At 37.6% G+C, this 16,738-nt stretch overlaps 1 protein-coding gene across 1 annotated transcript in view; it reads right to left on the bottom strand.

The window, feature by feature from the left end:
- The window catches only part of LOC141903263 (dynactin subunit 4-like), a 53,777-nt gene that overhangs the window by 14,658 nt on the left and 22,381 nt on the right, over positions 1-16,738 (bottom strand). Inside the window, exons 2-7 of the mRNA XM_074791357.1 lie at positions 13,590-13,660; positions 10,609-10,787; positions 8,906-8,949; positions 8,680-8,781; positions 8,508-8,573; positions 1,759-1,823 (exon numbers count right to left, since the gene is read on the bottom strand). Coding sequence (XP_074647458.1) covers positions 1,759-1,823; positions 8,508-8,573; positions 8,680-8,781; positions 8,906-8,949; positions 10,609-10,787; positions 13,590-13,660 — 527 coding nt within the window. The remainder of the gene's footprint in view (positions 1-1,758; positions 1,824-8,507; positions 8,574-8,679; positions 8,782-8,905; positions 8,950-10,608; positions 10,788-13,589; positions 13,661-16,738) is intronic.

The following is a 16,738-nucleotide window of genomic DNA, read 5'->3' as shown; positions in this document are numbered from 1 at the left end:
CATTTCAAATTAGGGATAGCTGCTAAATGAGACACTAAATGGGCCATGAACTTGAGATGTTGAGGTGCAAATATGGTGTTTTGCCTTGTTATGATTATTTCATTATACCCACCCTGCCTATTCGGGAAGAGTTCAAGTAATGGTACATTTTGAGTGAAATACAATTTTTGTGCCATGCTCAAGACACAAATCTTTTGTTCGCAGACAAATATCATAATTTTCCGGAGTAAAATTTGTATTTCTGAGGGATACTTACGTGGGGCACATATTAGAAGTTACCTAAGCTTGGGAACTATACCGCTAAACATTTTTTGGAATACCCGGTACCATACGGTGGCGCCGCCACGAGCCACGTGACTCAATTTCTTCCGAAACTAAGTGTATGAGCCGAGCGGGGAAGGGCGGGAAACTCCTGTGCCCCATGTAAATATACCTCAGAAATACAAATTTTACTCCGGAAAATTATGATATTTCAGCCAAGGGACTCGAAACGAGGCCTGATTCGGGTCTATCTGAAATCCCTATTCCGGACGATTCAAGGATTTTAATAGGCCCGGGCCCGGATGAGAACCGGTAGCCGGGGCCGAAGCAAGGACGGTTTTATCCGGTGCCGCCTCGTTTAGGCCAGACCAGGACCCAGTGGAAGGTTCCAACTGGGACGGGACCCGCTGAATTCCTACGGACGAAATCGGAGCAGAATCGAGAACTGGTTCGAGCCGAGGTTTAATGGCACGTTGTACCACTGTCCCAACTGGAGTGACGGGGGGGGGGTTGGCCTAATCCCGACTCCTCCACGACTTTCTTAGCCCTCTTGCTGCGGGATTGTCGCACCGAACTTTCGATCAAGGGCTTCAGCGAGGGAACGCCGGTCTGCACCCCTACTGGAGGTTTAACCGCGCTAGTAGGAGAGGAGGTACCAGACGATTCATAAACCAGAGAACGGGCTTTCTTATCTCTAGAATCCGACATATTTATTGATCGCTGAAACAAAAGCAACAATAAACGACTCGCGAAAAAAAATTAATCTTATATTAAATTAATAATCAGAAATAATTAATTATTGATTTCGCGAAAAATTAATCTTAAATTATTAGAAAAATTTTAATTAATGATTCCTTAATTAATATTTACTTAATCAAACCCTATTATATGTGGTTTGTCAGATGGACTCGGACTACTCGCTAATATAGAAGTCCCGTTGAACGAAAGGAAAGGAAACACGTGGCCGGAGACTAATGCCGCGGCCGTGAGAAAATCCGATCGAATTTATTGACGTATCTGAATGGTAAGACTAATTGGAAATAAGTCACCAAAGAACAGGAGGTGCTAGCTTGGTCCTGGACCAACCAAACTACAAGTCGGCTTGAACACGAACTCAGAATAACGTCTAAGCGGCAGCTCCCTTAGAAAAACGCACCAAAAATGGTGGCACTAAGGAAGAAATTGAGTCACATGGTGGCGCCACCGTACGGTACTGGGTATTCCAAAAAATGTTTAACGGTATAGTTCCCAAGCTAAGGTAACTTCTAATGTGCCCCACGTAATGTATCCTGAAGGAAATACATATCAAAGATGATTTTTCACATAACCACTATGGGTATAATGGAGGCTGTCAGTGAAAAGTTTGTGACATTCATTTTGCTACTTTTCGACCAATTTGTTCAAAATTTATTCGTGTTTGAGCGAATAAATTATCTTATATTAGGATTTGAAGGTCAAGTTTTGTACAAAGGCTAGAAATGTCGGAAGATATCTTACCTCAATGAGGCCATAGATATGAGTCCTCTTTTCCTCGAAGCTGTAGGTGTCAATCCATATTTATCCTAAAATATATTCCACGTAATCAACGGCATTATTATTGAACTATGCATATCAATCTCAAAGAAGAAACTAATTCAGTGAATGTAAATTGTTTAGTCAATCTGCTGCAATGTCAATGAATGTTCTAATTCTGTCCAGAATTATCTTGTAATCTTATATGGAGGGGAACTAAAGTCAACCTGGCCTAACTTGAACATGACCAACTTGAAGACTTTTGACATACTGGGAAAATAATCAAATCATTTTCTGAATTTGTTGGTTCAAGTCTGAAACAGATAATCTATCTTAACTCTCGCATCATTGCATCTAGTTAATAGCCTCAAGGCCAACCAAATTCAAGATGCAATTTCAAGGGTTTACTCCCAAAGAAAATATTTTTATGCCAATATATCCTTGCTTTATCCATTCAAACATAATCAAAACAGCTCTATCGGGGTTCATTTGCTACTGCTGACCCCAATTCACTGCTGCTCAATGCCCATGTTATGCCAAGTTCACTGTTCTAAACTCTCAACTTCTCTCCGAGACCCTAACATCATTTTCTCAAAGGATCTACATCAATCTCAAGAATGATGACAATAGACACTATGACCAGCCTGTCAGCTTTTCATAGACTGGCAAATGATGCATTTTGTGAGTTATATTTGTCATAATACACTCCCCGCTCAGAGTCCATGCCTATAATTTACACAATCCTAAGTAGCACAGACGGGCAGGAACAAATACCTCACATCAATCTTTTCCCTTGGTCTTATTGATTTGAATGCGGAATAGAATTGATTGGAATTGGATACTCTGATATTTGTTCAATGAAACAAAATTGAATGGGACATGTTTATTTGCAGAATAAATTTTGATTGAATTTGAAGTCCGAGCAGATGGTTAACTTATCAAGGTCATCTATTCGATTTGAGAAAAAGCTATTTTTGCTGGACTTTGCATAATTTTCAATGGTATTTTCTGTAGTGCAACTAAAAATTTTCCTCTGAATAAATTGCCCATGGGCAAAGTGTGGTTTACCTTGAAAGCTAGAGGTTGTTTGGAGTAAGGGCATTGCTTGAAAAATCTTTTTAATTCGTGACTTCAAAGTTCTAGAAGTTTCTATTGTATTTCATCTTTCTTAAAGAATTATTTTGTAGTCAAATAAGACCAAAGATAAACATTTGTTTATGGTCTACGTCCAAAATTTCGAAGGGCGCGGCAAGGAAACTATTTTATATTTTCCAAAAAATTTTTTTTTACAGTATGAAAAAATATTCAAATAAAATTCATATGATATCACATATCAGAGGGTACGTGAATACTGAGTCTTGGAAACGAAACCTCTTCCAATGTATGGCCGCGGAAGCTAAAACACCGAGGCGTAGTATTAGATCGCTTTAAATCCTGGAATTTACCACTACAATATTCAGACCTATACAGTTTGCTGCTTAGTATTTTCAGGTCACAAGAAATTACAATTTCTTACAAATTCTATTCAACAGAAAACACAGCGCTCATCTTCTGCTACGACGATTATTCAGCCTGTCATCATACCAAACGTGCACGCGCCAAGCAGCGTTACAGCATCACCATATAGTAGTCTGTATGAGCGTGTGTATGTGTGTGTTTAGCACTCCTGTGTTTAGCACGTGGAGGCCTTGTGTAGTGAACTTCAATCTCAATCAACACTATCACCGGGTATTAAAATGAAACAATACCTGGCGATATGTGAAATTATTATATTCTCACCAACAATGAGCATTCAAAATTTGCATATATACGGCACCTAGTGTTAACCGTGTAAACTTAACATGACACTTATCATGACCATGACTAAAAATAACACATTGCTGGTTGATTGTGGAGCAACCACCCACATCATAAAAGATCATTCGAAGTTCACTTCATTCGATGACAGTTTCAACCCGAATTCACATTTCATTGAACTTGCGGATGGGAGTAGATCGAAAAATCTAGCGCTGAAACGAGACCAAGCCAAAATAAAACTTTGCGACCGAAAAGGGCAGGTTCAGGACGTAACCTTACGAAATGCGTTATATGTGTGGAGTTTTAAACAGGATATATTTAGTGTTCAGGCTGCAACTGAACAGGGCGCCAAAATTAGTTTCGATTCAGATAGCGCAAATCTGAAAGCACCGAATAGTACTATGTTTGATATTATGAAACAAGGTCGCTTGTATTTCATAAATAACGTCCTTACGGCTGACGAGCGAAATCATGACCTAGAAACGTGGCATTTGATCATGGGGCACTGCAATTTGCCCGACATCTTGAAACTAGAGCAAGTTGCTGATGGAATGAAAATAAATGGATCAACAGATGACTTTAAATGTGAACCGTGTGTACTTGGAAAAATGGCGCAATTTAGAAAACGTGAACCAGACGAGAGCGCGAAAATGCAAAGCTATCATGCTTTTGAGAGGTTTTTAGCCGATGTAGCTTCGTACGGTAGGGTGAATGTGGTCAAATCGTCGAGGAGTGATGGTGGGGAGAATTCATCTCCAAAGATTTTGAAGCATTACTTGTCAAAAACAAAATTAAACATGAAAGTTCAGCCCCACATTCACCCCACCAAAACGGTACGGCTGAAAGGGCGTGGCGATCTCTTTTCGAGATGGCAAGGTGTCTCTTGATAGATTCAAAGTTTTTATCAAAGCATTTATGGGCTCATGCAGTGATGGCTTCGGCCTATATTAGGAATAGATGTTACCGGTACAATCAAAGGTTGAAAAAGACCCCGTATGAAATGTTAACTGGTTGAAAGCCAAATTTGAGTCACATGCATGTTTTTGGGGCACCGTGTTACGCATATGTACAACAGAAACGAAAGCTTGATCCTAGGTCAGAAAAAGGTGTATTTATAGGTTACGATAAAGGTAGTCCTGCCTACCTAGTATACTATCCAGAAACTAGAGCTATAAAGAGGGTTAGATGTGTAAAATTCGATGATCTCAAAGCCCATTTCCAAACAGATATCATTAATGACATACTCATACCAAAAGTGGATTCGAACCCAGAACCAACGATTGTTTAAGGGGGTGAGGCTGGTGAAATTAACCCAGTGGTAAATGGACCAGAATTAGATGCTCATGAACCAGAGCAGATAGCAGAAGTAGATATCCCCGTAGAGAACGAAAGAAACCAGAGAATCTGGGATATGATTATGTTGAAAGTTTACATGACGACAGTAATTTGATTGATCGTTGTTATATTGTATCAAATGTTCCTTCTACGTATGAAGAGGCTATTTCCTCGCCTGAGTAAAAAATTGGCGTAAAGCTATGGACGAAGAAATGTATGCCTTAAAGGAAAATGAAACATTTAAGTTGACCCAAATGCCAGAGGGTAGGCAAGTAGTGGGGGCTCGTTGGGTGTACGCTAAAAAGTACTATGCAAACAATCAGTAACAGTATAAAGCAAGATTCGTAGCGAAAGGGTATTCACAAATACCAGGTGTAGATTTCAAAGAAACATTCTCACCTACAGCTAGGCTAACTTCATTAAGGGTTCTAGCACAATTAGCAGTAAAGAATAATTTAATTATTCACCAGATGGATGTAAAAATGGCTTATTTGAATGCCGAAATTGATTGTGAGTTGTACATGCAGCAACCGGAAGGTTATTCTGTTAAAGGTGAAAATGGTGAAATTTTAGTCTGTAAATTACAGAAATTGTTGTATGGCTTAAAACAAAGCGGTCATAATTGGAATCAAACATTGCATAAATATTTAACGAATGAAGGGTTCACACAGTCTCAAACTGACAATTGTGTATATATGAAGTTCACTGAAGAGTCAATTATAATACAACTCATCTGGGTAGATGATATCATTTTGGCTACAACTGATTACCGTATGTTGGATGAAATAAAACAATGTCTTTGTAGAAGATTCCAAATGAAGGATCTTGGAAAGTTATCATGGTTCCTAGGTATCAGATTTGAATGCGAAAAAGATTACATATCTATGAGTCAGTCACAGTATATTCACAAAATTCTCTCCAGATTCTCGATGGAAAATTGTAAACCGAGGTCAACCCCTTGTGAAATAGGGGACAATAAGATTGTAGATCAGTCAAATTTATTGCAAGGCAGTGAGTTGAAATTGTATCAAGAAATTATTGGTAGTCTAATTTACATCATGACAGCTACCAGACCAAATTTGTGTTTTGTAGTTACTTTGTTCTCAGTACATGTCTTACCCTACTGAACTCTATCTGAGCATGGCAAAGCGTGTATTACGTTATTTGAAGGGCGCAAGGAATCAATGTCTGATTTTCAAAAGGTCAGAAAGTTTATCGTTAGTTGGTGACTGCGATGCAGACTGGGGTGCTGCAGCTGATAGACGCAGTGTTACAGGTTACTTTTTTGGTTTATCAGGGGAAATTCATTCATTTCCAGGAAGAGTCGAAAACTACCAACTGTTGCGTTGTCAACATGTGAAGCGGAATACATGTCTTTAGCATCAGCTATATGTGAGGGGAAGTTCCTACTTCAATTGTTAAAAGACTTGAACTTTGATGTAGATTCTGTGCTGCTGTATGGCGATAATCAAGGTGCACTAGCTTTAGCAAACAATCCTGTACAACATCAGAGATCAAAGCATATTGATATCAGGTATCACTTCATAAGAAATGAAGTACGAATGGGGGTTGTAAAACAAGAGTACGTGCCATCAGAGGAAAACTTAGCAGATGTCCTTACTAAGCCAGTGTCAAAAAAAAAATTACAGTTTTTGACAAAAAGTGTTTTCTGTATGAATTATATTGAATTATATTGAGACATTATATACAAGATTATTAAGGAAATTATAATCTTAGTCTTATAATTAGAGTTGTAGTAGAGAATATTGTGTACATGATTTAAAGTTTAAGTGGGGGTGTTAACCGTGTAAACTTAACATGACACTTATCGTGACCCTTTTAACATAGTGTGTAATAATAGCAAAGCAGTGATAACGGGTTTTCTGCAAAGCCGCAACATGCCATTTAGGATAATAGGAATTATCGAAAATTTAGATACCTACAATATATAGTATTGACAGATTCAAACCTAATATGCAACCACTGTGTAAATGTCTAATGTGATTCAGCTTTGAAACCAAACTTGCGTGGACGTTAAATCAATAAATATGAATTGATTAGACCAAGCATTTATTTTGTATCACCATGCTTAAAAAATGGATCTGTTCTATTAAACTCATCTTAAGAATCTGCTGAGTCAAAAGGTGTTGAATAAATTTACTGATATAAGAACATATTAGGAATTAGAATAGATTTCAAGTAATTAATCTTTTTATTGAAATATTTGAATAAATACATATATTGCATTGTAGATTCAATCGATAGATTATGAATCGCTTTGGTCTGGGTATCGGGCCGATGTTGATTTTGACTTTTATGGATTATTAATTCTATGCTGATAAACAATTTAAACCTGCAACACGTGCGTTAACATCAAACCTATTCCACTAGTTACGTGTGTTTCCTGATAAACGGGACAGTCACTCCTAGTTATTAGAAAAATAATATTCATTTCTTTAGGCCTATAGAAATTCATTACCTTATTGAAAATTCTATAATAATATTTCTTCTGTTCTTATATTCATTGCTGTTGAACCAATAATATGCTTTGTAACTATGATGTAATAAAATAAGTTTGAATTTGAAGTAAATTTGAATATGAGAATCAAGCATAACTTGTGTTCTTTCCACTTGTATTCACCAGAATTGTGATCCCCATTGAGCATTCAAGTTCCTAAGATGTTTGTTTTAATTTTGGCCATTATCTATTTATTTATTTTCTCTCTCTATTCATTATATTATATATTATAGACATGTACATCATACATGAAAATAAACAGAATAGAAAGATTCAGTACCCAGCTCAACTAAGTCATTTTATACTACGTAACTGATGACATGATATCACGAACACACACGCACACACACATATATAATCTATCCAGAGTTCAGACAAAGATATTCCATATCGGCTATTTCAATGGGATGAAAAACTGTGACGTTTACAAGTGATCTTTGTAACACGTACATGTGCTGAATAATGTTAAGTGAATGCCAATGGAGCTAACACACTTCCTTTAACAATTGTTCAGTCATTGACCAAACAGCATTGACGATGGAGCGACGGTGGTGTGCACACTGCAAGCTTATATCAAAAGGTCGATAAGAAGGCTACGAGATATCTCAAAGTAGCAATGGTGGGAGAACCAGAAGTACCGGATATGTTAAACATAGTTGACACAAAATATGCTTATCCAGATTTCTAATGAACTGGATACATCTTCCTCGCTTTCTATGAAACAAATAAAGTGAACTTTATCAAGAAGCCCAGGCAAACATATCAGAAGGGTTCAAGTAATTGAAAACTTTTTACTGTAGAAGGTTCCTTATGCAAATAGCCATTCTAACGCATAAAGATGCATATATCATTGCAGAAAATGCGTGCATTCAATTTCATCTTTCATTCTGTCAAGCTAAATACTAACAGTAAACAAAACTGAAAGCGTACCCATACTCCTGACACAAACACTTATGTAGACATAAGATAGTATAGTATAGATATTTTCAAAAGTTTTTAAGATTACTCTGCCACCAACTAAAAAACGGGTCGAGCGAGAATTTTTTGGTAATAGGACAGTCTGATGAGCGTGAAATATTATTACCATTGTATTTTCAAGGTTTTCTGTAGTTAAATCTGAACAGTCAACCGTTTCCAATTGTTGTTGATGCTTGTAATGGACATATACATGATTATAATACAAAACCAATTTTCATTAGGTAATGTAGATTCTTGTAAGTTTTTTGTTGTTGTTACAATCATGGGATATCACTTACCGACAAATGTAAGTAACTGCGCCGACGTGAATACTTGCGTCTCTCTTTCTCAACTTTCTCCTTCTGAGCCATCTGGCGGTAGTATTCATACAAAGTTGATAACTGGAATGAAGCAAAAATCATGACAAAATATCTACATATAAACTGATAAGTTTTTTCTTACTTAAATGGAGCACGTTTCTCATCTCTTGTTATCTATCTATATCGTAAATACAAATTGACTCACTCGTTTGAAATGTGGATTTTCTTGGTCTTTCCAACCACCAGTAGCTATAAAATAGACAACACAGTACTTGTACATCAAATTTATAGTTGGCAAATCTGTAGTTTTATCCTATTATCACAAGCCCAAGTCAAAAGGCCATTTTGCAACTTCAGTGTTGGTAAATGACAAGCACAAAATATTTTTAGAAATGATGATACCCAGCTCAATTATTACCTGCTACAGTGGAAGCTTGTTCAAACCAACTGCTGGGAAAAAAAATTCTTTATTTCAGATAGTTCGTTAGATCTGTTTAACATCATTCATGAATGAAAAGAGACCACCCCCTCGTGTGATGAAACACATAAACCAACTGGTTTCATTAGAGTAGGCCTACTATTCAAATACTGCCAGCACTAACTGACAACAGTAAAAACTATGAAATAAAATATAAATGCCAACCATACATTCAGATATGATCTCTGGTAACTATGAGTGGTAAATGTAGAACTTTTTTTTACAGAATTCTTAGAAAATGGTGTGGATATTACAAGCTGGCCGTCCCCTTAAGTGTAGGCTTATCACGTTTTTGTTTGCACCGGGGGAAGCGACGGAACAAGAACAAGGAAATGAAAATGATAAAACAGCTACGCCAGGTACGTAACAAGCGATGGTTCATTAGTTCCGAGGTCGTTAGAACAAGGTTCAACCATATATTGTTATTCGTCAAACCTTGCAAAGGATACTGCAAGGTGGTTATCAAAGGTTTGGCAAAGAAGAACAAACTAGAATGTCGCTGAAGACGACTGATGTCCACACCCACATCAGGTGAAACGCCGGAGTGTAAAATACACCCGAGTGTATGTCGACCCGTTTATGAAGGCAGGGAAAATAAGGAAACAGCTTCTGACCTTTGATCTACAGGACTCGAAATCTTATCAGTTACAAACGGTCTCTAGGATAACCCATCGAAAGAATTTTGCTAAAATATCATACACCATTTATGAGTTTGTTTTAGAGCCTGTTGAACATTTCTATCCCACTTCTGAGCTCTACTTTTACTTAGTAGCCACTTGAGAACAATAAGCATGTAACAATATTGCCTACTTTTCCAGTAGTGTATATTTCAAAGCACTCTTCTGGAATAGTCGACCTTTCAATTTGGTTGGTCTTTCATAATGGCTGTTTGAAAGTGTCTGTTACCAGGTGTGGTGTAGTGAAATGATGGTCGGAACTGGCCATTAGCCACACCCGCACAATATGAATCAGACATACTTAGACTTTAGGAATTTGTAACATCTTATGAAGCATTTTAAATGAATAATTTCATTTACAGAATACAGAGCATACAGGTTTACAAACATCTGGATCCAGTTCCAGTGGTGAGTTAAGATTTGACTCAGGAGAAAACTCATTGAAAATGAACTTTTGATAATTTCAACCCAGAGTTAACTAAGTGAGAGGCCCAGGGACACAGGGACACCACGCACACCATCGTAAGCTTAAATATTATCACTGGGTGACAAGTCTACTTCCAAAAGGAAACAATTTTAAAACATCTGGTTTTGATAGTGCATACTAGTCAAATGTAAAACCACCCTTTTATAAACAGTGGTTGTGATAGCAACTCTTACTTTAATAGCTATTCCAGGGAACGAGACTTTTCCCTTAAAGTGCCACTCAGAACCTGAACCACTCAGCTGTAAACTGATTGTAATAATATTTACCAACAGGCTGATCTTGAAGAGAAGCATCACGTGATGTCCAACGACAGAATCCACAAGCCAAGTAATACACCTTCTTCAATAGTGATTTATTTGGATCTTCCGGATTAGGAACTGGCATAGTAGTAGCTCGTGTAGACAGTGTATGTTGACAGCTAGGACAATCAAAACAACTTGTACACCTGGAAAAATTCCAGACAAGTTAACTATGAACCCATCAGATCATTAGAGAAGGTTATGCCATTGTAGCGAGAAACTTATATGTGCCCTTTGTTTGACTAAAGGGGTTCTCATTGTGGTCTAACTGCAGTTTAGGTAACCTTTCAACTGGGTGGCACTAGTGTTATGGTAAGGTTAGGTACATAACCATTAGGGACACCTAAAGTGCAGTCGCTCCAGGACTATGAACAGGATACCACCAACAGAAAATTTTGAATTGAATTGAATGCAATTTTCTCAAACCTCGTCTGATATTAGTTAAATGCAATCAAAATTTCATCAATAAAACTAAACTATCGTATTCATGAAATCTTAGTTTTTGAATTTCTTGAGATATTGTATTTTGCTGATTTAAAGGGAAAAACGTAGTTTAACATTGTTGACCATACTGCCATACTGACGATGTTTTTTCAGTTAAAAAAAAAACATACAACTTGAAAAGCGGAGTTGCTAGTCATGTATTTCAGACCTCACACAATTTTGATTTCGCTAATGCTGAATTAATTTACCCTTGCAGCGATAAAACTAAAAGACATATTTTGGAATCTGCATTAATAATTGAAAATTCGAACAACGTTGTAAATCTTAACAATGGTTTTTCACCCCATAATAAACTTATATCAAAATTCCTCTGTAAACTGGTTAAACTCAACACTTGATTTCCCCTTTGATCCTTTGTTATTTGTCACTCATCAATTTTAGTCTCTCTACTTGTATTCACCATTGTTTTAATTAAAGTGCCCCCTAGTTTGTCCCTTTACTACTGATTTTAAGTTTCAATTTATATTTAAACTCATTATTGTTGTTTATAATTACCCTTTGGTTTACTTCCCTTTAATCTATTTTAGCGTGTAACTGTTTCTACGTAAATTTTCCTTTAGTTTGTATCATCTCTGATTACTTGAATTAGTCTCTTTGTCTCTGGATTGTATATATATATATATATATATCTCATAATTTTTGTAGTATCTCATTATTCCTGAAGATGACCATTAGGATATAGTCGAAACGTTGAAATGAACTACTATCTCGTAGCTACATTTTTGGACTTTTTCTTGTCATTGTGGGATTCTCTCTACATCGCGTCAACACGGATATAGTGTTCTATCAATCGTAAAAAATTGACTTTGTTTTATATTTTTAAGTACAGTGTACATGGCTAATTTGCATATCAAGGTCATCCATCCGACAGGGTTCTGTGCCGTGGCCTAGTGAAGCGATACCATCAGGCTCGAATCCCTGCCGAGGGAGAATGATCTACGATGCTCATATACAACTTGAAGGGACGGAAATATAAATAATTGTATAATAATATAATAATAATAAAGTGTGCTTTAAAACATATCCTGCAGTGTGAGGCTTCCTTATTGGTTTCTTGGAAACCCTCATTTTGGATTTACGCTGTTCAAGTCACTTTCAGGTTCATAAGCAAATTATGTTGTTTGATCGACGATGGAGGAAATAAAACGACCACACACTACAGATTCCAATGTATTTCTATCATGTCTACTTTGGGCATCCTCCCTCGGCAGGGATTCGAACCTGATGGCATCGCTTCACTCAGCCATGACACGAACCCCTGCTACACTAGACCGAGTGCGCAGCTTTGCCGCACGAAAACTTGCGGCACCATTCAGATTGCTCGTTGTATAATCGCAGGGGTAAATTTCATGGAAGAACTATAAATGGGAAAACCCGGGCTAAAATAAAACGGGATATCAGATTGGCTAATAATGACATCATCTAAGCATCGCATTCCATTTAACCCTTTCAGTGCGTCTACACTGCAGTGTATTGATTTAATTAGTAATTACTAATTATCTCTCTTGAAAGATGGCAGCACCTGTCAAACATAGTGAAATATTAGTAACTAATGATATACCGGGCAATGGTGTAGACGCACTATAGTGCTATTCCCGTTATTCAACACACTAGGGTGGAATTTTTCAGAATTTTCAAATTATCTTCAGCACTACAGGGTATTAATTAGCCAGTACTGAAAGGGCTAGTGTGGCAGGATTTCGTACCGTGGCAAACTCGATGCCATCAGGTTCCAATCCCTGCTGGGGAAGGATGACTTTGGGACCATCTCTTTTGGCCAATAATTCTTGTGTACAGTTCATTTGGTATCAGTCGTGTATGTAAATAGCTCTTGTTATACCACCATACCATACCCTCCGCCAGAATGCCACTGAAATCATCGACAGTCCTATTCAAACTATTTGAAAAAAACTTAATGCTTAATGCTTAACCACGTCTGAGTTCATGGAAATGGTGCAGCGTATTCATCATTTGGTTTTGAGAACATCCTACAATTGTTTCTTCTAATAGTAAAACATACATGTATTCTTAGACACCCCCAATTAAAGAAAATAAATTCTTGAATACTATCATTAACATGCACTGCCAAAATTTTGACAATCAGGCCCATGACTAGCGTTATAACAAGGATGATGAATACACAGTGAACGCAGCATGTAAGCCATATTGCTTACGAACATACTTAAGTACAAGTGCGCAAATCTGCCAAGATGCTAGCTGCCTACCCGCATGAACGAGAATGAAAATGAAAGGAACCAAGATTTTGCAACTACCAGTTATGCGGTATTTATGCGCAGTTTTGAGATGATATCATTTTTGCCAGGCTACATTTCACTCCTAGCTAAGGCCCGGCCCCACACCATTTCTGACGTGCATTGGGAGAACGGCCAACTGTAACATTTCTTGAATGAACTCACACTTGAAAACATCAATAAAGAACAAACCTGTTTTTCTTCAGCTTTGCTTCAGTCGTAGGCATACATTCTAAACAATTCGGACAAAATGGTGTATCAACCTGAAAAAGAAATCATAAATTTAGCCATAACATATCACACCTGGCGATGGTCTCTTTCTTTAGTGAGTGCAAGAAAGCTATTTTTATTTTGATCTTCAAGTTTTAAAATACGTCAAAGGACTTTCAGAGTTGATATCTTAGCTATGGCAGCAATGCATGTTTAGGGGTCACAGTAAATGATTGTTCAAAGCTATCGGATACGGGTTAGCAGGTCTTTAAGGCATTGACAAGACAAATCTAAGCCAAAACTCCATTGGTATCGCCATACTTGCTAGTTCGGATACTGCCTACTCATTTACATACTTAAAACCGAACAAATTATAAGCGAACATACGATACCTAGTCGAATGAAATGCTCGCCATTTTGTTTTGGGTTCCACAATGGGATTTCCCAATTACATCAGAAGATCCCGGAATTTCCCGTATATCCAACAAAAAGCCAATCACATTCAATAATGTAGCTCAGGTAATAAGGTCAACTCATATAAATAGAAGCGAGAAAAGTTAGGGGGTTTATAAAGTGAGGGCCTGTAGGTCGAAAAATACATCCAGATGAGTCCATAAAAAAAAGGAGACACTTCCAGGAAGCATTGAACTTTTATATGTTTCAATTCCAAGTATGCAAATTCTGATATGTGAGAACGTGCCATTACTTAGTGCTAAAAAGCAGGGTTTTTACGTGCTTTTCAAGAATAAGTCCCCTAAAAATACCTCGATCACTATGAAATTTTGGTGGGCTCGAGAACTCATTAAGCCAAACCATGACACCAAAAATTAACACTATTGGTTCAACAGCCAATGTTAGTGCCTTGTTGACACACCGGTACTCAATTCATTTTCCATGAAAACTGCTTCACCAGACCGTTTGCATAGGCAAACCTATAGTTCGTCGAAATGTGTAAAAAGTGCTGATTTTGGCAAACAACATATACTGCCAATCAGCCATCTTGATTCTGACAGGGCCAGTTTTTGGGCTAAAGATGTGTCTAGGGTAGATACATGTGTACCAAAAGATCAAGACATTACATTGAAGCGTATTAAAAACTTCCCAAAATAACTGGATTCTGTCTACGGACGGACGGACGGTTGAAAGTGAACGCAATAGCATGCTGGGACTAAGGTCCCAAGTGGGCTAAAAACCTTTAAGCAAGTTCATATAATCATTCAGTAAACAGAGGGGAGAGATAGACATGAGCCCTAAGGGGCACAATGGCCAGCCCGTCAGATTTGCTTTTTATAAATGATGTAATCTGTGGGTTATATTTACCAATATACACTCCCTGCTCAATATCATTTACATAGTACAATCATGTGTTGACACAGACAGCAGGAACGAATGTAATATAGAAATACTAAGTTATTGTATTGTTCAACGCCCCCTGGTGGCCATATATAAAAACCAATGAGCTTGACACTCACCAAGATCATAGACCATGTCATGAGCTACAACTTTCCAATTTATTGTGGTAGCAAAATATGCATAGGTACAAATGTGATATAGAAATACTAAGTTATTGTGTTGTTCAACGCCCCTGGGTGGCCATAAACAAAAACCATTGAGCTTAAAACTCACATCAATCATAGAACATGTCATGAGCTACAACTTTCCAATTGATTATGGTAGCAAAATTGCTTAAGTATCAATACGATGTGGAAAAACTTTTTTCCACCTACGAATGAGTACTGATGACCCCAAGATGGCCGCCAATTGCGTCATAATTGCCTGGTCAAAAATACCCTCTCGGATATAAAAGATCCCTTTCCAAAGAATACCCATTACAAATTGCAATGAAAAATGGCAAACCATTAGGAAGCTAGAGGACTCAGAAATCAGGCCAAAATTGACATTTTTGGGAACAAAAAAGGTCACAGAACGGCCATCTTGAGTCCGATCGACCCAATTTTACTCATGCCGATGGGCCCTCGGGGGATACAAATATATACGAATGATCAAGGTTATTGATAAAAGCGTCTTCAAAATTTCCCTCAAAAACTTCAAAAATGTGTAAAAAGTGATGATTTTGGCGAACAACAATGGCTGCCAGTCAGCCATCTCGAATCTGACAGGGCCAGTTTTTGGCCTGAAGATGTGTCTAGGGTAGATACATGTATAAACCAAATATCAAGACATTACCTTGAAGCGTCTTCAAAACTTTGGAACTCTCACGAACTATTTAGATGGTTATCTCTAGACCTCAATAGCTTCAACACCCATCTCAAAACAACTTTGTTCCATGCAGCATACCATTAACTCTCGGAAAGCGCATTTGAACGGTCAAAGGATACTTGCGCGTTATAAATGACAATTATTATTATTATTATTATTAAAACTTGCCAAAATAACTGGATTCCGTCTACGGACGAACGAACGAACGGACGAAAAGTGAACACAATAGCCCACTGGGACTAAAGTCCCAAGTAGGCTAAAAATGAATTGGATTTAACATTTTTTTTGGCAGAATAAAATTTGATTGAATTTGCAATACGAGCACATGGCTAATTAGCATATCAAGGTCATACACAAGATTTGGGAAAAGCTATGTTTTCGCGAACCTTGCGCAATTGTCAAGGATGAATTTTCTGTAGAGCGAATAAAAATTCCTCCCAAACACCAAATCAACTAAAGATTTCATAGAAATCAATCTTGAAATACAATTTTAAATCTTAAAATACCCGGAAGTAAAACAGTTGACGATACCGCGGGTTCATGTGAACCCCTGCTGATTTCTGTAAACGAAATGTTGATTGTGACAAAATTGTTCAGACCGTTTTAGGTGGTAATTAGTATGGAAACGTAAAGACCATGATCGACTTATTCGATGAAATCAGGACCCAAATTAGGCCTATCTGGTAAATATCTGCGGCTACCCAACCGGGAAACCTATTTGTTTCAATAGAGATTGATAGGATCCATCATCTTCACCCATCAAGGGATTCGAACCCACTAAGCTAAAGCCGTGCCAGAATCGGGTCGGGGCAATCACAGCGCTTGTAACAAACCAAATTAGGCTTCTGTGGAATTTCCCAGTAAATGGGCAAATCAGCGAACGCGGAAGTATAGTCGCGTGTTGATACATG

This window comes from Tubulanus polymorphus, chromosome 4 (genome assembly GCF_964204645.1).
Source record: "Tubulanus polymorphus chromosome 4, tnTubPoly1.2, whole genome shotgun sequence".
In the NCBI taxonomy this organism is placed as follows: domain Eukaryota; kingdom Metazoa; phylum Nemertea; class Palaeonemertea; order Tubulaniformes; family Tubulanidae; genus Tubulanus; species Tubulanus polymorphus.
The sequence above is the reverse complement of the archived record's forward strand: the minus strand, read 5'-3'. Positions and strand labels throughout refer to the sequence as shown.